Source organism: Plecotus auritus, assembly GCF_963455305.1.
Source record: "Plecotus auritus genome assembly, chromosome: 12".
NCBI classification, from domain to species: Eukaryota; Metazoa; Chordata; class Mammalia; order Chiroptera; family Vespertilionidae; genus Plecotus; species Plecotus auritus.
In genome coordinates, this window is record NC_137778.1 from 7033647 (window position 1) to 7050882 (window position 17236).

The window sequence follows — 17236 nt, forward strand, 5'->3', positions numbered from 1 at the left end:
TGGTGCCTGGTGACCCCACTGCTGGGAGATTAAGACAAAAAAAACAAAAACAAAAACAGAGGGAGCCAAGTGAGGACCACATGAATCTTGCAGCTTACAGAGGTGAGAAAAAGCCAGGAAATGCATTGTAGGTGCAGTCTCTATACTTCTTGGTCTAATCCCTCACTCACATGACCACCCAAACTCAAGCAAGTACCCTCTCCATCTGGGCACCTAGATTAATCATCAAACCCTAATAGTGGCTGAGCTGAAAGCAAACTGGCCTGGAAAGTGATTTTGGAGGACAGACAAGCACAGTTCTGCATCTCTGGAATGAAATTCAAGACAATTTATAATCAAGAAAGGATTCACTGGCCCCTTGTGACTTCCTTCTGACTATATGCCTGTTACAGAATTCTCATTAAGACTCCATTATTTTGCCGAAACCAGTTTGGCTCAGTGGATAGAGCGTTGGCCTGCGGACTGAAGGGTCCCAGGTTCAATTCCGGTCAAGGGCATGTACCTTGGTTGCAGGCACATCCCCAGTAGGGGGTGTGCAGGAGGTAGCTGATCGATGTTTCTAACTCTCTATCCCTCTCCCTTCCTCTCTGTAAAAAAAATCAATAAAATATATTTAAAAAAAAAAAAAAGACTCCATTATTTTGGGTTTGTTCATTGCAGATGATAGATGGTAGGACGTAAGAGTAGAAAATGAAGCAGGCGGCCTAACAGGTTTGGCTCAGTGGATGGAGCACCGACCTGCGGACTGAAGGGTCCTGGGTTCGATTCCGATCAAGGGCACATGCCCGGGTTTGCGAGCTCAATTCCCAGTGGGGAGCATGCAGAAGAAAATCTCAAATAGCCTCACACCAGGGCAAGAAACACACAGAAGGAATGGGGTCCCGATTGCAAGAAACTATTCTAAATTCTAACACCACTCTCTGGGTAACCTCATCAAGGGACGGCTGGGCTCTTTGCAGCTCTCCACAGCTCAGAAGGATGAAAAGGAAGAGAGACTAAGCTGACTCAGCCATTCCTTAGAGGCTCTAAACCAGACAATCTTGGGTAACCAGTATAATGTAGTCTCCCAAACAGTCTCGCTCAGTCCAAAAACCTTACAATAGAAAGCTATTCAACTTCCTTGTGACTCTGGGTTTTAAAAAAGAAAAAAATATACACTGAGTGGCCAGATTATTATTATCTCTGAATGCATAATAATCTGGCCACTCAGTGTACTTCTCTTGAGTACCTCATTTATTTGATATCAAAGATACTATAAATCGTGCACCTGATCAGTTTTCCCCTTTGCACTGGCTGATAGAAAGCTCAGGGCAAATAGGTGGTTGATCTCCAGCAAAAGTCTAGAATACTTTTGGTACCCATTTGAGATACAAACACACTGAGTGGCCAGATTATGCGTTCAGAGATCATCATAATCTGGCCACTCAGTGTATATGGTTAGCCAGATACATCTTAAGAGCTGACCATGCTTCACTCCCCAACTCAGGATCCTCATGCTTCCTTTGTGCCCTATCTCTATGGAGGTTGTCTGGAGAATTCCAAGGACAAGCAGACTGATGTGATCATGGTTTGTAAAGCAGGCTGCCCAGGCATTCTTTAAAACAAATTTTTTGGCCATATTTGCTCTCTCATATATATTGTGTGTTTGTAGCTATTTGAATATAAGCATGACACTTCACACTTAAATACTTCATATGTATCTCCTAAGTACAAGGATATTCTCCTACATAAATAGAATGCTATCACCACATCAAATAAACTTAACATTGAACGCCACATTATCTAATATACAGACCTTTTTCTGATTTTCCCGATTATCTGAAAAATGCTCCTTCCAACTTACATCCACTGATCCAGAATCTAGCTAAGATCACTACTTAGCTCCTGGTAAGGGATGAGACATGGAGACATCTTTGGCATTATATAGGATGGTATCCACTCAACTTTCATGCTTTCCTTTTGCAGAAGGTCCACGCCTAGAGATACCTCACTCAGGCCAGAGGTTCTTCCCTAAGGTCCATTTCTCTTTTCAATAAGCCATGTCTTAGAGGGGCAAAAGATAGGAAAAGGAAGAAAATATCCTATCGAAATCTCAGTGCTCCCAGACCACACTGCCTTTTAGCTGGACAGCCCTCTAAGACATGGTATCATGTTGTCAGTGAGAATTCAGAGGCCCTGCCAAACCTACCTTAATGACTGGAGAGAGTAGGGGCCAGCCCACCCAGCACACCATACTCACCACGCCTCCCTTGTCCCCCTCCATGAACTGAATGATCTGGCAGGATGATTTCTCCCAGAGGAAGATATGCCCGCAGTCACTACCGCTCACCACAAACTCACTCTTGGGGCCATAGAAATTGACGCCTTTTACTGAAATGATAAATGAGGGAATAAACCACATGACGGTTGGCATCAGGCCTATACATATTTACTTCAGAGGGAATTTAGTTAGTCACAAACTCTAAAACAGCTAAGAGCCAAAGAATGCCTTTCATTTTCATAGAACAATCAGGGGAATACGTATGTATAATAGTCATAACAAGAATCATACCAGTCCCCGAGACTGTTTCTCCCAGAGACCTAAGGGCTGAGGAGTTGGCAGTCCCTAGCAATAGCCTAAGTCTCATCATCCCACACCCTTTCCAGCAACCACAGGACTCACTAATGCCTTACTGTCCCAACCTGAATCACCTCAGCTCTGCCTACTCCTAGACAGCTCTGTCCTATGCCCTAGGATTATTCTTGGGATGTGTACTTCACGGTACCTTGTCAATGCTTCCTGGGTCATTAGCTGACCTGAAGGTGATGGAGGTACACATCACAATTTCCTAAAGCAGCATCTAAACTGTGCTTGTTACCAAGACTCTGCACAACAGGGCTCCACTCTCTCAAGTTAGTGAAAGCCAGGAGTCCCAACTATGATGCCAGTCTTGACCAGAAATGGGACTGGCACTCCTTCTTTGATCCAAGTACAGGTTTTCCCCTCTCTTCTCACCAACTCAAGAGAAAAAGGAAAACTGACTGCTCTCTCCAAATCAAAACTATGACAGATATGTTAGGCATGGTACCAATAACAAAGAGCAGCGATTCCCCAATATTTCTGCACATTAGAATCACGTAAAGGGCTGTTAACATCCCAATCAGGTCACATCCCTTACCAACTGCATCAGAATGCCTGGGGATGGGAGCCAGGCCCGGTATTTTTAAAAGAATATCACATGACTCCACTGTGCAGCAAAGAACAAGACAGAACAAAAAAGGTCAAACTTCATGGCAAACTTGGGCGAGGTACTACAGCATTCCTCCTCCTCTGCCTCATTCACAAGAATCACTTCCTCCTCCTCCTCTCTAGAAGTACAGAGTCATCCTCTTTTAGGCAATTCAGTACCACTGAGGAGGGCTCGGACTTCCTTAACAAGCCTTTTAATCCTGAAGTTAACTGAAACCATAAGAAAAATAGTACGGTCTCCTTATGCTCAAACCAAGTAATTGCAGAGATGAGAGATGCCCCCAAATCCTCTCTCCTCTAGCAAAGTAGGCCCACGACAACTCCAGCCCAATGAGGGATCCCCTCCCACAGCTCTCAGTGGCAGGCAGTCTACTCCTTTAGGTAGTGCCTATTTGCATAACCCGAATGAGACACTGGTTCTCCAAGCCAGCAGACTTGGCTACAAAAACCTAGAAAGACAGCCTCACCTGTGGCGTTATTTCTGTGGCCCTTATATCTCTTAACATACTGGGCCCCATCACTGTGAGAGGAGTTGAAGAGATAAATGTCTTCATCGTTGTAACTGGCCAGGAGCTCTGCCAAGAACAAGCACACAGCAGTGAAGGCGAACGCTGAAAAAAAAGCTGGGATCGGGCGCTGGGGGTAGGGGTGGGGCTTCTTGCCAGTAGTGCCCCCTCCTAATGCCCACGTATATTAACACCCATCTTACTCAGCTGGAACAGCAGGCAAGTCAGGTGTCTCAAGCAGACTAGGAACACGCTGCCACAAAGGGGTAGCAGAATGCTCAAGATCACACCCATTAACTTAGGAACAAGTCAAGGCTTAAGCACCTGCTCAGGCATGTGGTCTGGACTTAAGGACAGGCCTGTCACCTCTCATCTAAAACGTCCCCCAGTGGTCCTGGCATCTCCCAGGGTCCTCTGCTGCATCCTCCCCTGTGTGCTCACCATCAGCAACCACTCCCCAGCCTCTCCACCTGGAGCTCTAGCACAGTGGTGAGCACTACCGGGCACATGCCTCGCTGTTCAGCAGCTTCCTAGACAGAGGGGGCATGCCAGCCTAGGAGCTGGGCCCTGCTCACGTACCTGTGCCGTCGTGGCTGTACACAAGACAGGTGATGTTTGCTTTGGACTCACTGTTCACCTGCAATAAGGAGCAGATACTGACTGATGCCCCACCCCCACCCCCCATTTGTTATACCATCTTCAGGAAAAAGGTTTTCTCCTTCAAACGCCCCTAATGTTCTCCCAGCGATTGAGAGAAAGAAACAGAGAGAGGAATACAACCAATGAGACGTAACCATCTCTGGGGGAGAGGGCTTTCTGTTGGCTATCTTCCGTGTGCTAGCCACTTTATATATTCATTGTCTCATTAAGCCTTATTATCATGGTACAAGGCATTTACTTCTATGTTGTCAGTAGGAAAACTGACCAACAGAGGTGAGGTGACTGCCCAAGATCACAAGCTGGTAAGTGGTGGAGCCAGGACGCAAATCCAGGTGTCTGATTCAAAAGTCCAAGCTCTTCCCACTATACCAATAAGTTTGGGATTAGCCTTGGGGTCGAGTCAGGGAAGCCTAGAGCCATTGGCCCTTCATGACTCTTACCAGGTGATGAGGACAGAATTTCTTGAGTACTCCATTGTTTTCATTCTCATCAATTTTCCTCTGGTCATAAATCCTGTGGTGGGAGAAGCAATTAAAATGTCAAAAACTACCCTAGCTGGTTTGGCTTAGTGGATAGAGCGTTGGCCTGGGGACTGAAAGGTCCCGGGTTCGGTTCCGGTCAAGGGCACATGCCCGGGTTGTGGGCTCGATCCCCAGTAGGGGGCATGAAGGAGGCAGCCTATCAATGATTCTCTCTCATCATTGATGTTTCTATCTCTCTCCCTCTCCATTCCTCTCTGAAATAAATAAAAATATATTTTAAAAAATAAATAAATGTCAAAAACTTACTCTCTCCTTCCTTCATTCCCATCAAGCACCAAACTATCTTCACCTTCCCTAATCTCTCCAATCCAAACTTTAATCATTCATTCAAATGTTTATGACGCATATCATGTCCCAAGTATTATGCAAGGTGCTGAAAATACAGTAAAGAACAAGACAGCCCTAGCCGGTTTGGCTCCATGGATAGAGCGTTGGCCTGCGGACTGCAGGGTCCAGGTGTGATTCGGGTCAGGGGCACATGCCTGGGTTGAGGGCTTGGTCCCCATTGGGGGGGTGTGGGGGGGTGATGATTCTCTCTCATCATTGATGTTTCTGTCTCTCTCCCTCTCCTTTCCTCTCTGAAATCAATAAAAATATACTTTAAAAACACAGATGGCGGCATAAGTAAACACCTAAACTGCTGCCTCGCACAACAATTTCAAAACTACAACTAAAAGACTAAACGTCTATCACCTAGAACCACTGGAAAGCTGGCTGAGTGGAAGTTCTACAACTAGAAGGAAAGAGAAAAGAGCACTGAGACATGCACAAGTGCTGAAAAGCTGAGGTACGGAGGCGCGAATCGGGCTGGCGGCAGGCGACTGGGTGCACTGCTTCTTTCAACCCGAAGGGAGACAAGCTCCTGATTACTCTGAACTCCAGTTTCTGGGGAGACGCTGGGAACCCAAACTCCTACGGGGAGAAGCTGGACTGTCTGCCATTGGGTCGGAAAGTGAGGGTGACGTTCTTGCAGAGGTGCGCCCAGCAATCATTGTTTACTGCGCTGGGGCACGAGACGCGGGGACTTGGAAACGCGGAAACGCAGAGGCGGCTGACTGGCAGTCATGGCTGTTTGCCACGCCCTAACCTAGTGACTCCCTGAGACCCCGCCCCGCACAATCTACAAACCCACCCAAGCTCCTCGCAGCGGCTTTTGCATATAAATGGCCTGCCCTATCGCAGCTTAACCTAACAAACTGCAGTTCTGGTCAGACAGCTCCAAAACCTCCAAACCCCAAGCAAAGAGGAGAAAACTGTAGTTCTCGCTGTACCTCCTGCTGGGTGGCCTCAGACAGTAACTGACCAGCACTCCATTGGAGATCCAGAAGCTAGTGTATCTAGTGGTCAGTGTGAGACGACACCAGATTTCAACTACTCACATCCATAAGTGACACATTCAAGAGGCAGACTCAGTGAGCACCAAAGCCCCACGGAAACAAGTCCTGCCCCCTAAGCGTGTCTCCAGTGCAGCAGTTCTTCCATTATAGACACAGCTGATCCTCACAGCCAATTGGCCTGGAGGTCAATTCCTCCCAGTGATACCAACAACAATCAAGACTTAACTACAACAAGGCTGTACACACAGTCCACAAAGGGGTGCACCAAGAGTGTCCACCTCAGATAACTGGGAGGCCGACCCACTCGCCCATATAAGACACCTAGCACACAAATCTATCCTACCAACTCAGGGAAGCAACGAAAATGCGGAGACAAAGAAACAGATCACAAACGAAAGAAATGGAGGAAAGCAAACGACTGAATATAGAGTTCAAAACCACGGTTATAAGGTTTTTCAAGAATATCCTAGAAAAGGCCGATAAATTCAACGAGACCCTCGAGGATATGAAAAAGGACCAACTAGAAATTAAACATACACTGACTGAAATAAAAAATATTATACAGAGACCCAACAGCAGACTAGAGGACTGCAAGAATCAAGTCAAAGATTTGAAATACAAAGAAGCAAAAACACACTCAACCGGGAAAGCAAAAAGAAAAAAGAATCCAAAAATTTGAAGATAGTGTAAGGAGCCTCTAGGACAACCTCAAGCGTACCAACATCCAAATTATGGGGGTGCCAGAAGAAGAGACTGAAAAGATACTGAAAACCTATTTGAAGAAATAATAACTGAAAACTTGCCCCACCTGGTGAAAGAAATAGACTTACAAGTCCAGGAAGCGCACAGAACCCCAAACAAAAGGAATCCAAAGAGGACCACTCCAAGACACATCATAATTAAAATGCCAAGGGCAAAAGACAAAGAGAGAATATTAAAAGCAGCAAGAGAAAAACAGTTAATTACCTACAAGGGAGCACCCATACGATTGTCAGCTGACTTCTCAACAGAAACTATGCAGGCCAGATGGGAGTGGCAAGAAATATTCAAAGTGATGAATAGCAAGAACCTACAACCAAGATTACCCTATAATTACCCAGCGAAGCTATCATTCAGAATTGAAGGTCAGATAAAGAGCTTCACAGACAAGAAAAAGCTAAAGGAGTTCATCACCACCAAACCAGTATTATATGAAATGCTGAAAGGTATTCTTAAAGATATAATAGAATCAGGGGCATAGAAAGGGAGTGGACTGATAATTCTCAGGGGGAAAAGGATGTGGGGGGTTACAGGAAGAGACTGGACAAAAATCGTACACCTATGGATGAGGACAGTGGGAGGGAGGTAAGGGCAGAGGGTGGGGTGGGAACCGGGTGGAGAGGAGCTATGGGGGGAAAAAGGAGAAACAATTGTAATAATCTGAACAATAAAGATTTATTAAATTAAAAAAATAATAATAATAAATAAATGTCAAAAACTTACTCTCTCCTTCTTTCATTCCCATCAAGCACCAAACTATCTTCACCTTCCCTAATCTCTCCAATCCAAACTTTAATCATTCATTCAAATGTTTATGACACATATCATGTCCCAAGTATTATGCAAGGTGCTGAAAATACAGTAAAGAACAAGACAGCCAAAACCGGTTTGGCTCAGTGGATAGAGCGTCGGCCTGTGGACTGAAGGGTCCCGGGTTCGATTCCGGTCAAGGGCATGTACCTTGGTTGCGGGCACATCCCCAGTGGGGGGTGTGCAGGAGGCAGCTGATCGATGTCTCTCTCTCATCGATGTTTCTAGCTCTCTATCCCTCTCCCTTCCTCTCTGTGAAATATCAATAAAATATATTTAAAAAAAAAAAAAAAAAAAAAAAGAACAAGACAGCCCTAGCCGGTTTGGCTCCATGGATAGAGCGTTGGCCTGCGGACTGCAGGGTCCAGGTTTGATTCGGGTCAGGGGCACATGCCTGGGTTGAGGGCTTGGTCCCCATTGGGGGGGGGGGGGGTGATGATTCTCTCTCATCATTGATGTTTCTGTCTCTCTCCCTCTCCCTTCCTTTCTGAAATCAATAAAAATATACTTTAAAAACACACACACACACAAAAAAAAGCAAGACAGCTCCAATCTCTGTCCTCACCCATCATTCTTCAATCTCAGAGCCTCCACAGCTGCTCTTAATCTCATTCCTCCAATAACTTTGGTGATTAGTCCATTCTTAACCTCTTCCTCATCACTGTCTGTCCATTTTCTAAAAATTCTCCTTCTACTGATTGTCCTTTCCTTGGAGTCAAATTATGAAAAGAGAAATCTACATTCAATATTTTCACTACCTCACTTCCTATTCACTTCTCAAACCATTCCCACCTAGCTTTGGCCCTCAACTCACCACTGAGCTTCTCTGGCTAAAGTCATCAGTAACCAAATTGCCAATGCCAACAAGATACTTTTCAGGCCTTTCTCTCTTGTCCTGACATGTTCATTACTCCTTCACCTAAAACACTTCCTTTCCTTGATATCCAACCACTCCTCTATGTTGTTCATGGGCCTGTCTTTCTTTGTCTATCCCTTAAACATTGACCTTCCACAGAGGTTTAGTCTTAAGTTCTCTTGACTCTATATAAGGAAATTTTAACCTAGCATCTAAGTAGTATCTGAACGTCCAGAAACTGTACTTATGTGTATTTTCCAGGGAGAAGGGACCATAGTTCTCCGTATATTCTCAAAGAGGCCAGAGATTCAAAGGGAGGTGGGGGAGAGAAGTCTGATCAATACTTCCCATTAGTGATCAAATTCCATTATCAATGCTTTAACTACCTTCTACGAACACGTCTTATAAACCTGAATCTCCAGCCCAAACTTATTCTAAGCTCCAGATTTATATCTATGGGCCAACTGAAGTTTTAATGAGATGCCCAAAAGTAAACTCATTTTCCTTCCTCTAAAATTAAACTCATTCTAAACTTACACTTTCCCCTAAATCTCTGTTAATGGCATTATCCTAAATTTAAGTGACCAAGCTAGAAATAAGTACTTTCTCTCCTATAGAACTAATTTCCTTCTGGTCAATTAGATTCACTGGGTGTATTTCTTGACTACATCTATTTTCTCCACCCTTAATCAAATTTTGCCTACGTGATATGTAGTATCCTCCTAAACCAATTTCCTTGCTTATACTGTCTCCAGTTTAGAATTATGTCTAAAATGCAAAATTTTATATAAATTTCCTGCTTAAATCTCTTTGTAGTTTTGTACTGTCTACTAAAAAAATAAAAAGTCTAAACTCCTTAGTATGGCTGCTTACTACTTCTCAAAGATCCCATACGTTATACAAAACAACAAATGAAAACGATGCTTCCTTGAACATACCATGTCACATCTTGTAATCTCTAAACATACTGTCCCTTCTACCTGAAATACTAATTTCCCATTTGTCTTTAATTCTTCCTCAGTGGAATGGTTTTTACTCCGTTTAAGGAGTCTGATCTGAGTTCAAATACTAACTCTGCCACTTACTAGATGAGTAATACTGGGTTTATTAGTTAGTATTTGTAATCCTCACATAGGTTTCTCCAGAATCTTCTTTGAAGGCAGAGACTGTCTAAGGATGTATCTAGCACATGGCAGATATTCAGTAAATGCTAGATAAATGAATCAATATATGCTTATATTCTCGACAATCCCTTGCTTAATATCCTGCATAAAGAGAATATCCAGGAAATGTTTGCTAAATGAACCAGAGAAAGAAAAGAGGAATAGGGCCCTGGCTGGGCAGTTCAGTTGGTTAGGGCGTCATCCCAATATGTCAAGGTTGCAGGTTTGATCCCTTGTCAGGTACATACAAGATTCAACCAATGAATGCATAAATAAATGGAACAACAAATCTATGTTTCTCTTTCTCTCTCTCTCTCCCCCGCCCTTCTCTTCCTCTCTTTCAAGTCAATAAATACAAAAATTAAAATAGCCCTGACCGGTTTGGCTCAGTGGATAGAGAGCATCGGACCATGGACTGAAAGGTCCCGGATTCGATTCCAGTCGAGAGCATGTACCTTAGTTGCAGGCTCAATCCCCAGTAGGGGGCGTGCAGGAGGCAGCTGATCAATGTTTCTCATCGATGTTTCTAACTCTATCCCTCTCCCTTTCTCTCTGTAAAAAGTCAATAAAAATACATTTTTTAAAAAAAGAGGACTAGGACACTGTTGTATTACCAATTACTACTCTTCAGCAAATATATATTACCTGCTAATCAAATTGTTTTCTTTCTACATTAAGTCTAAATCACAGCTCTCAAATGTCACTAAGCCATCATAAACTTCAGCAAGTCAGTAAGCTAGTAAAAAATATTTAATATTTGGCCCTAACCGGTTTGACTCAGTGGATAGAGCGTCGGCCTGCGGACTGAAGGGTCCCAGGTTCGATTCCAGTCAAGGGCATGTACCTTGGTTGCGGGCACATCCCCAATAGGGGGTGTGCAGGAGGCAGCTGATTGATAGTTCTCTCTCATCAATGTTTCTAACTCTCTATCCCTCTCCCTTCCTCTCTGTAAAAAATCAATAAAATATATTTTTTAAAAGATTTAATATTTGGGTGTATGGACTATTCTGTATTCCTTAGTATCTAACACTCTTTGTCCTTCTTCTTTATGGGGAAAGCCTTATTACCTTTCTTCCCCTTTCTTATAAAGAAAATTAATTTCAGAATATAGTTATAAAAATGTGCTCTCGCCAAAACCGGTTTGACTCAGTGGATAGAGCGTCAGCCTGTGGACTGAAGGGTCCCAGGTTCGATTCCGGTCAAGGGCATGTAGCTTGATTGCAGGCACATCCCCAGTGGGAGGTGTGCAGGAGGCAGCTGATTGATGTTTCTCTCTCATCGATGTTTCTGACTATCTATCACTCTTCCTTCCTCTCTGTAAAAAATCAATAAAATATATTTTTTAAAAAAAAATGTGCTCTCATTTAAAGGAAGATAATGCTTTTCACCCACCATCAAGAAAGGAAAACAAAAAGTCATTCAATTCTCTAGTGATCCCCTCTCATCCTCCTTTTCAAACTGATAATCCCTCAGCAACAAAAGAAATATATAGTTAAAATAAGCCAATTGGATAGGGATGGAATACAGTTTATGGCTAAGGGCCAGAAGGAAACTAATTGATGTACCTGGGAATTGAATCCATGAAGTCCATTTTCCTTAGGATATATACCTTAATAGCCAGTGTTACAACAGATATTCACAGTAACAAAAATATCACTACGAAGAAAAGTGCTTCAAGACAATGGGAGCCAAAAGTGTGAGTTCCCACCAAGTACTCCGAAGTCAAATCATTTCCATATTATAAACAAGCATTCAAAACTTCTAGTGCATGTTAACTTACATATGAAAATGGTGGGAGTTACTTACTAATACAATACTTGCGATTATGTCTTAACTGCTATGTGGGGATCTTGGTCAATTCATCCAAGTTCTTTAAAACTCGATTATTCCTATGTTAAGCCATCCCTCAGAGACTGTTACATTAGGGAGAATACAGGAGCTAAACTCTTTTGGAAGAGAGTAAAAAACTCAACATGGCGGTTAATGGATTCCTAGGCAATTCATACCTTTCCAAAGGAACACCTGATAGTACAAAACGCATCAGAGTCTCAAACCCTTTTGAAAGACACAGAAAAGCCACAGACTCACCTTACAAACTGATCTCGTCCACCCACTGCAAACTGGTGAGTATTGGCAGGATTTACATAGATTGTATACAGCCCCACTTTCTTCTCTTTCTCTTTTGTCACCACCAGCTTCCTTTAGGAGTAGAAAAGCATAAAAGTTATATTCTCCCAAAGATACAGATGGTCATGGCAAGTGACAGCAGAGAGAGTAATGTTTGTTTTGAACATAAGGCGAAAACCCCCTTCCCATATATTTACTAAATGCTACTTTGGGGATGTATAAAAAACATGTAGTGAAGTCATTTTTCTGGTGTTCCTCAAGAAGTATAAGTTAAAGGTATATGAAAGTATTGTTCCTCAGGTAGTTCTCAGGTTAGCTGGAATCCAACATGATAAACTAACATTAAACAGACAATACTATCCACATCTTCCCATCCTTCATTCATAAATACATGTTCCATATCACCTGGGAGCAGGGAATGAGGGGGGAGATGAATCACAAACAGTGGACAGAAAATACCTTAAGATCAGAGTCTATCTCCTACATTCCAGGAAAGTGTCACTTAAAATCCAGTGTTTAAAATGCACACAGCAGCCCTGACCAGTTTGGCTCAGTGGATCAAGCATTGGCCCTCAGACAGAAGGGTCCCGGGTTTGATTTGGTCAAGGGCACGTACCTCGGTTGCAGGCATGATCCTAGGCCCTGGTCAGGGTGCATGTGGGAGTCAACCAATTGATATGGCTCTCTCATGTCAATGTTTATCTCTCTGTCTCTCCCCCTTCCTTCCACTCTCTCTAAAATTCAAAGGAAAAATATCCTGCCCTGGCTGGTTTGGCTCAATGGATGAGCGTCGGCCTGCAGACTGGAGGGTCCCAGGTTCGATTCCAGCCAAGGGCACATGCCTGGTTTGCAGGCTCGATCCCCAGTGGGGGGCGTGCAGGAGGCAGCCGATCAGTGATTCTCTCTCATCACTGATGTTTCTGTCTCTCTCTCCCTCTCCCTTCCTCTCTAAAATCAATAAAATATATTTTTTTAAAAAAAGAAAAAATATCCTCTTGTGAGGATTAACCAAAAAAATAAATAAAATGCACACAGAATGACAAGCCACAGTTTTCTAGCACAGGGGAAATCCAAAAGAAAACAGCATTCTTCTTCCCTTACCTGAAATAAATTAGGAGAGGAGATTCTTATGAAGATAGAGCTGTTATATATATTTTTTTCTTTAGAGTTAGCATACAATATTATGTTAGTTTCAGATGTACAACCCCATGATTAGACATTTATATAACTTACAAAGTGATCACACTGAAGATAGTGGTGTGTTTTTTTAATATATATTTTTATTGATTTCAGAGAGGAAGGGAGAGGGAGAGAGAGATAGAAACATCAATGATGAGAGAGAATCATTGATAGGCTGGCTGCCTCCTGCACACCCCCTACTGGGAATCAAGCCCACAACCTGGGCATGTGCCCTTGACCAGAATCAAACCCAGGACCCTCAGTCCACAGGCCAACGCTCTATCCACTGAGCCAAACCAACTAGGGCAAGATAGCGGTTTTTTGTTTTTGTTTTGTTTTTTTTTAAAGTATATTTTATTGATTTTTTACAGAGAGGAAGGGAGAGGGATAGAGAGTTAGAAACATCGATGAGAGAGAAACATCGATCAGCTGCCTCCTGCCACCTCCTACTGGGGATGTGCCCGCAACCAAGGTACATGCCCTTGACTGGAATCGAACCTGGGACCTTTCAGTCCGCAGGCTGACGCTCTATCCACTGAGCCAAACCGGTTAGGGCAAGATAGCGGTTTTTAAATCTGGAAAATAATATCTAAATTATTCGTCTGGTTGTACCACCAAAAAAAGGAGATCCTTACCAGGGCTTCGGGCTCTGAGGAAATGCTATGAAATTTCAGTTTTACCCAGAAGATTCTGCCTTTTAGCCATAATCTGTCCTACCTTAAGGGTAGCACTATGAATCCTCTTCCCAGATCTCAGTATCCAACCAGTCAAATATGACATCATAAAGATTAGTAAACTTACAGAAAAGGAAAGACATGAAAGGTAAGAACTGGGCTTTAGCTTTTGTTTTTAATCTAAGCTTTTGCTCATTTCTGTTGCTATGGAAACTGAAATATAATCCTGACAACAAGCTTTTTGTAAAGAAATGATTTTTAGCATCCCCTCAGCCAAGACCTGCTCTAGGCAAAGTGGAGAGATTTTACTTGCTCTGAAAAATCTCTGCAGCCTTCCATTAAAAGAATAGTGTACAGAGATCATTAAAAAGGAATGTCATTAGGGAAAACACACACACCCTCAAAAACACTAGGCAGAAAACATATCAAGAAAGAGTTTCAGGCCGAAACCGGTTTGGCTCAGTGGATAGAGCGCCGGCCTGCGGACTGAAGGGTCCCGGGTTCGATTCCGGTCAAGGGCATGTACCTTGGTTGCGGGCACATCCCCAGTGGGAGGTGTGCAGGAGGCAGCTGATCGATGTTTCTCTCTCATCGATGTTTCTAACTCTCTATCCCTCTCCCTTCCTCTCTGTAAAATATCAATAAAATATATATATAAAAAAAAAAAAGAAAAAAAAAAAAAAAGAAAGAGTTTCAGGAACACACTAGCAATGAGAAGAGATGGTATTAATTGGATTTCTGACGGGGAAAAGTAACTGCTCCTTTTCACAGGATTATCTTATTTCCTCAGCAATTTGGATTTTCAAAAGGGTCAGACAAATATAAAGGTTGCTATGTGGAAGCAAAATGAAGAAACTGTGAGGATTAATTATCAAGTACTGGCTAGAGTCATGTAATCCTGACAGAACTTAATCTTTCCATCTTGCAATTTATTTACTTAAACATTCTCTCTCCCAATGGAAAAATGCACAGAGTACCTTGAGCTTTCTGGAGAACATGCAATGGTGCTATTAAAATGATTAATCAGCCCTGGCCAGGTGGCTCAGTTGGCTGGAGCATCATGCGGTACACCAAAAGGTTGTGGGTTCCATTCCCAGTCAGGACACATATGGGAAGCAACGGATCAATGTCTGTCTCTGTCTGTCTCTCTCCACCTCTCTAAAAATCAATAAAAATATATCCTCAGGTGCGAAAAAAGATTAATTATGGCAGAGGGAAGCAGCATACAAAAGAAACCATATGAAACAAATCCAACAAGTTTTGTCTTAAAATTTGCAACTTTTTAAAGAGCAGGCATGTTCCAGCAAAAATGAAAAAATAATTACAGATCAGACAAAAATATTCCTTTGAGGACTATCTCAAACTGGCTTCCACTGGCTAAAGGAATATTTACCCACAGTACCAAATGCAACTCTTTTCCTAAGATGTTAGCTAACTTCACCAGCTTCCAGAGACTCAACTATCGTACAGGATGGGGCAAAAGTAGGTTTACAGTTGTGAGTACCCAAAACAAAGTTTATTCTTGTATTATTATTTATTAACTAGAGGCCCAATGCATGAAATTCATGCAAGGGGCTCGGCCCTCGCAGCCACAGCGGCTTGCCTTGGCCCTTCCAGCCCCGGCCTCTTCCAGAAGGTCATCCGGCTGTCCGGTCTAAATAGCATATTATGCTTTTATTATTATAAATTATTGTATTATTTTCAATACAAACAACTATATACCTACTTTTGCCCCACCCTGTATATACACAAAAGAAAAATTCCCCTATGCCAACTTCACACAACAATGCCTGGCCATGACCTTCACATTCAGCCCCCCACCTCATTCCAGCCTTCTACTACTTCTTCAGTCCCTAAAGCAAAACCTTTTTGAAGGCTCACTGTATCTTATTCCCCAAATCCAGAATTTGGGCATCCTCCTATGTGAAGTTTCTCTTATGTTCCCCCTCTTAGTTTCTATCCCATCTGTCATCCAGACCCACTGGTCACCTCTCAGCCAGATTTTCTGCTATCATTTCATTCCAAACTCAATGACTTGCCAAAGCTGAGTGCTCTGCCATTACTAGAACCAGATTCCCAATTCCCTGTGGCCTAACAATACTTTTCCTCTGACCTTGAGCCACAGGATAAGATCTCATGCTGTTTCACAACTCTTCACCAGAGCAGACCAAACAAATTCATATTATTTTTTGCATCTTTGCCCTTCCCCTCCCCTCTTGAAAACTTGCTAATGTTCCATTATCATCACAGAACCACAGAACTTCCAAACTGAAAAAAACAAAAATCATTCAGTTCAAGAGACTGAATTATTTTCTCAACGCTGAATAACTGCAGACTAGCACTGGAAGGCAGATCCCTTGTCACCCAGTCCTGTTCCTTTTCCATTATAAGCCAAATAGCTCCCAACCCTCATGCTCTTGAAGGTTTATGTAAATAACCAGTGTATCTTTTCTGCAAGCCTAAACATTTCTATCATTTAAGTAGTTTTTGAGACTCTTCCACAATCTAGACAACTTTTTCTATACTTATGTCTAATAATAATCAGCCTTAAGTGTATATGCCCTAAATTAATTTATACTATTTTACTTGTATAGTATATAAATCAGTGACATACATTCCTTAATTTTGCTATTGACATACAAGATCTGTTATAATGATTTTTAAGACTAACAAGATAATAACTAATCTAGATAACTCATCAACAAGGTCATGGTTAAGTAAACTGTGGTATGCCATGTTATAATGTATATGTCATGTTTAAAATATGAGGTAGACCTTTATGGTCTGACAGAAAGATTTTCAAAATACAGCATATTATGAAAAAAGCAAACTGCAGACATGTTTCTATATTAACTATCCTATTTATGGGGAAAAGTATACAAAAAGGATTGCATAAAAGTATACATATTAAGACACACAAAAGTATACAAAAAAAAAGGATTGGAAGGATATTTAAAACTGTTAACAATGATTGCCAATAGCCAGAAAAGTGGGAGCCAGGGAGGTGTGCATGAGGGAGCATTTTGTCTGTATGTTCTTTATTTGAATTTCCTGTGTGCGTGCGCATGTGAGACAGACACACACACACACACACACACACACACACACACACCCCCAGACTACCTGGATCCAAACAAGATGCTATATCATCACACAGCTGAAAAAGGATATAATTTACCCATGAGTCTCAAACTGATGTAAAAAGGAGCTGTGATATGATGGAGTTCTATATATACAATATTTTTGTTCAAAGCTTATCATTTGTTTACGTTTTGATACGTAACTGAATTGGAACTACATAGGACCTATCTCTAAGCTGCTTTGTAGAGTAATATGCTTCTTGTGGGTAAGTTGAGTGGTACACAAGAGAATCGACAGTTATTAAAGCCCACAT

At 42.4% G+C, this 17236-nt stretch overlaps 1 protein-coding gene across 5 annotated transcripts in view; it reads right to left on the bottom strand.

The window, feature by feature from the left end:
- The window catches only part of DCAF8 (DDB1 and CUL4 associated factor 8), a 49431-nt gene that overhangs the window by 4005 nt on the left and 28190 nt on the right, over positions 1-17236 (bottom strand). For all 5 annotated transcript variants that reach the window (XM_080648900.1, XM_080648899.1, XM_080648902.1 and 2 more), the window contains 5 exons: positions 11951-12061; positions 4836-4908; positions 4315-4372; positions 3697-3804; positions 2240-2370 (listed from right to left, as the gene is read on the bottom strand). In XM_080648900.1, the coding sequence (XP_080505026.1) occupies positions 2240-2370; positions 3697-3804; positions 4315-4372; positions 4836-4908; positions 11951-12061 (481 nt within the window). The remainder of the gene's footprint in view (positions 1-2239; positions 2371-3696; positions 3805-4314; positions 4373-4835; positions 4909-11950; positions 12062-17236) is intronic.